Source organism: Triticum urartu, chromosome 3 (assembly GCF_003073215.2).
Source record: "Triticum urartu cultivar G1812 chromosome 3, Tu2.1, whole genome shotgun sequence".
Classification (NCBI taxonomy): domain Eukaryota; kingdom Viridiplantae; phylum Streptophyta; class Magnoliopsida; order Poales; family Poaceae; genus Triticum; species Triticum urartu.
This window is the reverse complement of record NC_053024.1, coordinates 147499711-147507450: the sequence shown is the minus strand read 5'-3', so window position 1 is coordinate 147507450 and position 7740 is coordinate 147499711. Positions and strand designations below refer to the sequence as shown.

Here is a 7740-nt window from a genome sequence, read left to right as displayed (position 1 = left end):
CATGATCTTCTGGAACCAATATCCTAAGATAAACTTTTAGTAACCGATAACTATATTGTCGTCACACTGAAATAAAATTAGCTACATGCACTTTCACAAAGGAAGTTGATTCGTGACCCCTCCACATTCCATGAAGACAAATGTTGGCCTAGCCAAGAAATTAGACTTTTCATTTTAATGATCAACAAAGGAGAAAGGTTGCTGTGCTGAGTTTCTTTCTCTGTGTGCTCAAAGATAATGTTGCAGCCAGATATATGTGTTGCAACTAGTCGGAGCTACTAGCTCCCACACACTTCCACTCCGCAATTTGCTCTTCCACTCAGAGCCGCCAAAGCAATTTGCTCCATCTGGGTAGGTGTTCCAGAGATGTTCAGAGCCTCTTAACGATATTTACTCAAACCTTCCGAGCTACTCCCTCAGTCCCAAAACCAAAACCAAAACAAGTGTCTCAAGTTTAATACTACAATTTTGTACTAAAATCAGTACAAAGTTGACACTTATTTTGGGATAGAGGGTTGATGTTGACTAGCCTCTTAATGATACTTGGTCAAACCTTTCGAAATACTCCCTCCGTCTCAAAATAAGTGTCTCAACTTTGTCCTCACAGGGTGAGTATTCGCAAGTTGACGCATTTAGTTTTGTTTGGTGATTCTGTACTCATCCTTGGAGCCTCAAACTATTCAACACCCTCGGATCCTACAGGCCAGCAAGGCAGCCAACTGCTGGATGCGACAATGCTGCCACTTGTTTATCAGTTCTAATAACGAAAAGTTTCCTCAGTGTCTTCCTACATTTATGTTCTCAGGGAGAAGCTATGTCAGTATCAGTGCAATTCAAGCTCGAACCCATGGTAATCCCTAGCTTTGCTCAGACAAGTTGTTGCATCTCAAACAGAAAATACTTCCTCCAATCCATATTACTTGTTGCTGACTTAGTACAACTTGTACTAAGTCAGCGACAGTAATATGGATCAGAGGAAGTAACCCTTTCGAGTGACTTGAGTTCCATATAAACATGCCATTGTACGGCTTTGAAATGAAAATGGGAACATGTCATTGTACTCTCATTGAGATGAATTAACCTTAGTACAAGTGGTAAAAGGCTAATGCCTACTCACGCATCAAGTATGGTGTTTCAGTACACAAATTGAAAATGCAATGTTACACAAGTTTAGAAGTCCACCATATCATCATCACTAATTTCACAGTCACCATCGGAAAGCCAAACATGATCAGGTGTTCCTCTCTCATAGTCACCTCTCATAGTCACCTCTAGTTGGATGCTGAACCTTCGCCTTCCCATGTTGACATCCATAGCACTCACCATCGTCTGACGGCTCCAGGAAACAGCAACAAAATGTTTCCACATCACATTCTAATTTTCTTTCAGCAAAGTAGATACCTTCAGTCCAGATTCCTGATTTACTCTTAATCTTGGCAATGAAATTGTAATGCCAATAGGTTTTTCCATAACTTTCAGGGCTATAACAATACTGAGTAACCTTGACGAAATAGAACTTGAGGAACTGCAACAATTATCAAAACAAATATACAGACATGTAAGTATATTCACATGAAAGATGCACTGCAACTTCAAAGTTGACAACTGAATATATACCTTGTATTCTTCTTGTTGTGTAAATGCAATACAACAATCTTTAGACCTTGTCTTGATCCTACTATCATCAAAGCTTTGCTTAGTTCTCCTGCAATTTAATTCAGCCCAAACATCTGCCAGATCGTATATGTTATCAATCTTGCGTGAGGCGAGACACCTGCATATGCAGTTTATGAAGTACTCCCTCCGTTCCAAAATACTTGACTTCCATTTGTCCAAAAATGGATGTACCTATATACTAAAACATGTCTAGATACATCTATATTTTGACAAATGGAAGGCATGTATTGTGGAACCGAGGGAGTATTAAACACTAGATGTTACTATACGCTCAAACGAACTTGACACAGAACTTAATGTGTTGGATTTGCATACCAAGCTAAATCATATCTGTACTTATCATTCTCCTCATCTTCTGAGTCCAATTCCACAGATCTAAACAGTTTGTTTCAATATAATGAAGTTAGTAAACATTGCACACAAAATAAAACTGGATAAAATTATGATGGTCCTTAGGATCATTAGCATGAGCATGAGATAATCACTCACCTAGTATAATCAGGATTAGCATAGTCCAACAGCCAATCTGGCACTTCTAGATTTGCCTCAATCATCAATTCCAGCAAGCCTTTTGCTATGGACCGGTTGGACTTAGTGAAGAAGGAAGTGGCAGAACCAACTCTCGCAAATGTTCTAATCCTCTCAACATATTCCTCAACAGACTTTGGAAGATCATAGTTAATCAAATGATCAACATTTGCAACGTCCAAGCCTGGTGAGGCTGCGTTGGCAGCAATCAGGATAGAAATGCCGCTAATCTGGAAAGGTAGCGATGCGCTCTCTCTCTCTCCTTCAAATAGCATATGCATATGATCAATATATAATTAAAGATGACAAACAGAACAGTTAAATATTTACTGCTCTCGGCTCAACAGACAATTGTAATGAAAGAGCCAAGATAATGCTAAGGCCCATTATCTATCTATTTGCATGATTAATAACAGCCTTGACTAGATTCAATCTCAGAATACTTGTTCACTCATTCAGCTAAACGAGACAAGTGAACACAAGAGGCATGTAAGAGAATAGATGAAGCATTATAGTAGGTCTTCCAAGCATTAGTGCAGAACCGTAAGTTCTTACTAGAACCTAGCAAACACTGAACACTGAAGGTCATACATATAAAGCTACAGGAAGTATGAGACCAGCATGGCAGATGAGAGTAATTTAGGTTAAAATCTTCTTTATAACACAAACAATGCAGCTTAAAAACAAGTTAGGCAATTAGTGAAGAGTTCATATAAACATACGTACCTGCTGTGAACTGTCAGCAAAGATCACTGTTGCAGGAAAACCTTCATTGCATAGCCAATTCTTCAATGAATCAGCCTTTCCTTTTGTCTCGACAAAAACTACTGTTCTGAGTTGGCTCTGCTAGACAAGCATGCAAGGTAACTTGAGAATTCTTGAAGCAGCAAACAGAGACCAATGTACTTGTTACACTTAGGATGGCAACAAGTATTACCATGCCGGCAGAAGAGACGGATTGCTTCTGTAACAGATTTAGCAGGAGGCCTGTTTTCTCTTCTTCAGAGGCAAGCTCAATTTTCTGCTTAGTTAGGCCAATACTGAACTCCAACCTCCCATCGGTGATAAATAAGTAATCTGACAAGAAATCCCAAGCCAGTTTCTGCAAACATGATCAAAGTAAAGAAGCTCGATAGAAGTCAAATGTATCTAAGCAGGCATAATCAAATGTGTATCGATATGTTAGTAAATAGCAGTCCCACTAGACAGAGTGAGTACACCAAAGAATTATTGTTGTTATAGACGCCCCATCTATTCTAACCAACGTGTAGCGTGAGTTAAGAAAGGACAGTCTCCCTCTCCCTCCCCCTTTCCCTCCCTACCTCCCTCCTGCTTATCCACACAAGGCGTACGAGCTAAATGTCTAGGCAACAGGGCATGGAGGAGGGCTCAGCTAGCATGGCTCCCATGAGAACTGGCGGCTCGGCACAGGACAGCCGACAAGCACACCGTCATGGAAGTGGGACGAGATCGATGGTGTGACCAGCTTGAGCTTCCTGACCAATGACATCCATGTCGGACAGGGGTAGCGGTGGCTCATCGCCAAGCATGGTGTCACATATTGATCCTAGCGATCTGCAGCGTGCGAGCTATGTCGATGTCTATCAATCCTTGGCTTGATCAATGCCTCACCCCGCCATCATGGCCGCATTCCGAGCTTCACTGTGAAGACTGGTGAAGACTCTGGTTATAATGGTCACGAGTAAAAAGAATTGTTGAGCGACCTGCTGGCGCTTTAATCAAATGAGGCACCTGACTCTTCTGCTGGAACCAGTTTTGCCCTGCAAGCATATGGGCAGGACCGGATACAGACAGAGTTCATATCGTATGTCCAGCCGCTGGAAAACTAGCTATGATCTATCCACCCATGACAATCTGATATTGGAGCCTCCACACCATGTCTGGTGGCAAGGACATTCCAAGGAACTCACTGACACAGTACATCTCATACTAGAAAAGATGACAGCGATGATTCTCATTTCTCACAGCTCATAGTAGCTTGGGGAAGATCATAGAGGATACCAGTGAGACATGAAAACATGCTGCCAATGTTGTGTAAACAAAAATATGAAATGAAAAAATGCTTCAAACAGTAAAGAGAATTACATGCTTCGTACAGTAAAGAATAAAAAATACTGATCCAATTGAATGTTTGGAGCTATTGCAGAAAACAGAAGGCATGACAACATTGTTCTTACCTGTACTGCTGGCTGGAAAGTACCGCTGGAAAGTAAAGTATGTCTGGCAGATTTCGGTGGAATATGCATGTCATCAACTATCTTCCTTAATGTTTTTTCGAACCCCATATCCAGCATCAAACCAAGCTCGCATATGACCAGATACTTTATTGCCTCAAGGGAGACTTGAGAGGTTCTAACCATGTTGATAAGACGTAGGGGTGTAGAAACAACTATATCAATGCCCGCTTCAAGCTGACATTTCTACAATCAGCAGCAAAGAAAAGAACTTAATGGAAATGTGAAACTCTGCCCGAGGAAGAGAGAAGAAAACAAACGGCAATCACCTGCATCTTCCCTTTCATCTTTGAATGAACTCTTATTCCAGTTCGGTAAGAGAATTTCCTGATATCAGCACCAATCTGAAATATGATACCATTATCAGCGAAGTCTTTAGCACCGCTAACAGGTACTAGTGGCACACATTAATAAATACTCCCTCCGTTCCTAAATATGTCATTTTAGAGATTTCATTACGGACTACATACGGATGTATATAGACGTATTTTAGAGTGTAGATTCACTCATTTTGCTCCGTATGTAGTCCATATTGGAATCTCTAAGAAGACTTGCATTTAGGAACGGAGGGAGTAAGATTACCCTTTATGTAAGTGTGTATAACCATACTAAACAGACTGAATATTCCACAGATGAAGAAAAAGAACAATAAAATTGAAGACAAGAAACATTAGTAGTATGAAATATTCCACCGGACAATTGCAAAACTATTTCAGATAGATGCTATACAGGGTAGTAACATCAAAGGCATTTTTACTCACACAATCAAATATCAACAATCTCTCAAAGTAACTCACGAATAAGGAATGTCACCACAGCTCTATGTGATTGATTCAAACAAGTGCAATACATTGTTGATCGGAAACTGTTTCAAATGTAAACAGGCATACAAACACAGAAGTGTTTTCACATAAGCATCTTCACATACCAAAGGATTACATCTGGTATGGATGAGAAGATAGTTTCTAGCTTTCTGCATACTACTAGTGCACGCTTCACATTTCTAAGCTAGAATAGGTCACAAAAAAAGCAGCTACCAGCTTTAGAAAACTATACATCATCAGCAACGGCTGCAGATAACGAAGCTTTACTTTCGATCAAAATTAAGAGCCCCCCCCCTCCCCGCCACCTTGATTGATACCCTTAGTTATGGTAGCCACCTATTAGTGAGAAAACAAAGCGCATATGTAGCTACCAGTACCTAATCACAAAGTGAATAGAAAATGCACAACAGGTGTGCAATATATCCTAAATAAACAAATTTAACATTAAACTGAACTCAGAAAGCCAGGAGTAATAAAGCTGATTCTTTGATTTGGCAGCCTCAATCCGTAAAAACTAGTATGTTCGGTTTGCAGTCGCAACCAATCTTCTGCAGTGTATAATCATAAGGAGTTATAGCATAATTTGACTCCGTAATAATGACAACATAACAGCTACCTACCTAAGTATATTTTTCATGATAAGGATGTCAAAGCTACCATGGTGAGTACAACTAATAGACACAAGACAATTGCGACCACAGGCGCGGCACAAGAGATATCACGACAAGACATCTTGCAGTTTGTGTTTTATTCTAAAACGATTGCACAGAAAAGTTTGGCTTCGCTCTCTTCGAATAGTTGTAAGATTTTACAAAAAAATATAGCTGTAAGGTCTTTTGAAAAAAATTCATCCATATTCTATCATCATATTTTATTCAAATAAACACAAAACTTTTTGAAGTCGGTTGCAAGATAGAGAGAATATGCGCAAACAAATTCACCTTGGAATCTGCTGAGATGCATCCTCTTACCTGTTTTGCAAGCCTGGCGGTAGGCACGAGCAAGAGCGCGCGTGGTTTAACACACTTCATACGTCCTGTTCTTCCTGCTGCTACCGGCGCCGTCACCAGCCCACTCAACACCGGGATGAGTAAGGCGGTCGTCTTCCCGGACCCCTTCTGCGCGCAAACCAACAGGTCCCGGCCGGCCAGCACCATCGGGATCGAGTAGCACTGCAACGGACTCGGGGTCTCGAAATGACACCTCGCCAAGTTGTGCAGAACTGCTTCCGCCAGACCTAGCTCCTGGAACCTATACATCGGCCCTGGCAATGCCTCCCTGCTCAGATTCCCGATTGCCCCTTCCACAATCCTGAGCTCAGCTAATCCTTTGGCGTGCTCATCTCCTGCCGGTCGCGCCACCAGGTGGTGGACGCAGATCGAATCCGGCGCCGCCATCTCGTAAGCTCTTACCTTGGGGAGAAGTGTGGCGGGCGAGATGTAAGGGGGGAGATCGATCATGTCCTCTTCGTCGGGCAAGACGCCGTGCCGCGACATTGTGTGAGGATGTTGGTGATTTGGTGCTAGGGGAATCGAGATCCTCAAAGTAATTTGGGGATTTTCGCGAGAGGAAGAACTAGCAGAGGTTTTCCTAAAGCAACAACAATGAAATTAGGGTTTTCCTCTTTTTCCCTTCTTCATCGTGTTGTATATATGGAGCTGTTTGGGAGACCTCGTCCGGAGCACTTTTTTTTAGACAATCAGCGAAGCTTTTATTAAACCGTCACAATCTCTACTCTTTTAATGAAGCAATTGGTAGTCTCCGTTTCGCGTTTTTTTCGTCCCACCTCCTCCTTCATCTGGTTTTTTTCGTCTCACCTCCTACCATCACTCTACACATTGGTTTTTTCACCTTCCCACTAAAAACCGAAGTAACTCCCTTTAATCCCCCGCTTGGTTTTATATCCCGCAAAAATTCCCGCGCTTTTTTGGTAGGTGCTAATTCAATTTTTGGGTAATTAAGGATTCAAAAATTGCATCATAATTTCCTTACTTCTTATGTGACCCCCCCCCCCCCCCCCCCCCTCCCAGCTATCGAATGAAGCAAGTTGTCCCGTAACCAGCCGGTTTGGCAACCAATCCCGTAGACGAGCCAAGCAATGACATACTAGAGACGGGGTTGTACTTCTTGATCCAGTATCTGAACCATTAGTCGTCTGTGTTGCTGCGGAAGGCACCGGAGGAGCGAGCGGTTCTCATGATAACTGACACACTGGGGTTATCTGTACGTCTGGGCCCTGGTGCTGGTGGAGGCGCGCTGGTGGAGCTAGGCCACCATTCGAATAGGCAATTGATAGGATATAAGACCTGGAAGTTTATAAAAATGGGAGCTGGGCAACATTGGGGTTCGGCGAAGATAAAGTTATTTATAACCTCATAAGCAAAGACCTGTAGTGTTGCTTGTATATTGAGATATACTACAAGAATCGATACACCCATAGCTTATTTTTCTTAGTT

General features: G+C 41.9%; 1 protein-coding gene across 5 annotated transcripts; it reads right to left on the bottom strand.

Moving 5' to 3' along the window:
- Window positions 1-1036: 1036 nt before the first annotated feature.
- LOC125543354 (DEAD-box ATP-dependent RNA helicase 52A-like) lies at window positions 1037-6944 on the bottom strand. Of its 5 annotated transcripts, none has more exons than XM_048706671.1 (9): window positions 6256-6944; window positions 4730-4804; window positions 4404-4646; window positions 3143-3307; window positions 2932-3051; window positions 2167-2467; window positions 1993-2052; window positions 1618-1876; window positions 1037-1525 (listed from the first exon to the last, which is right to left on the bottom strand). In XM_048706671.1, exons 1-6 carry the CDS (start codon window positions 6778-6780, stop codon window positions 2414-2416), a joined length of 1182 nt encoding a protein of 393 aa, XP_048562628.1. In that variant the 5' UTR covers window positions 6781-6944; the 3' UTR covers window positions 1037-1525; window positions 1618-1876; window positions 1993-2052; window positions 2167-2413. The 5 variants fall into 5 exon arrangements, with proteins under 5 accessions (XP_048562628.1, XP_048562630.1, XP_048562629.1 ...); XM_048706673.1 differs by having other exon boundaries at window positions 1618-1774; XM_048706672.1 differs by having other exon boundaries at window positions 1618-1730.
- Between the last annotated feature and the right edge of the window lie 796 nt (window positions 6945-7740).

Coding starts and splice junctions, on each gene's coding strand:
- LOC125543354 (XM_048706670.1), bottom strand. CDS start 6,780: ATGTCGCGGCACGGCGTCTTGCCCGACGAAGAGGACATGATCGATCTC. Junction 4,647..4,729: donor AGATGAAAGGGAAGATGCAG/GTGATTGCCGTT, acceptor TGCTGATTGTAG/AAATGTCAGCTTGAAGCGGG. Junction 2,468..2,931: donor TTGCTGACAGTTCACAGCAG/GTACGTATGTTT, acceptor TGCTATTTGAAG/GAGAGAGAGAGAGCGCATCG.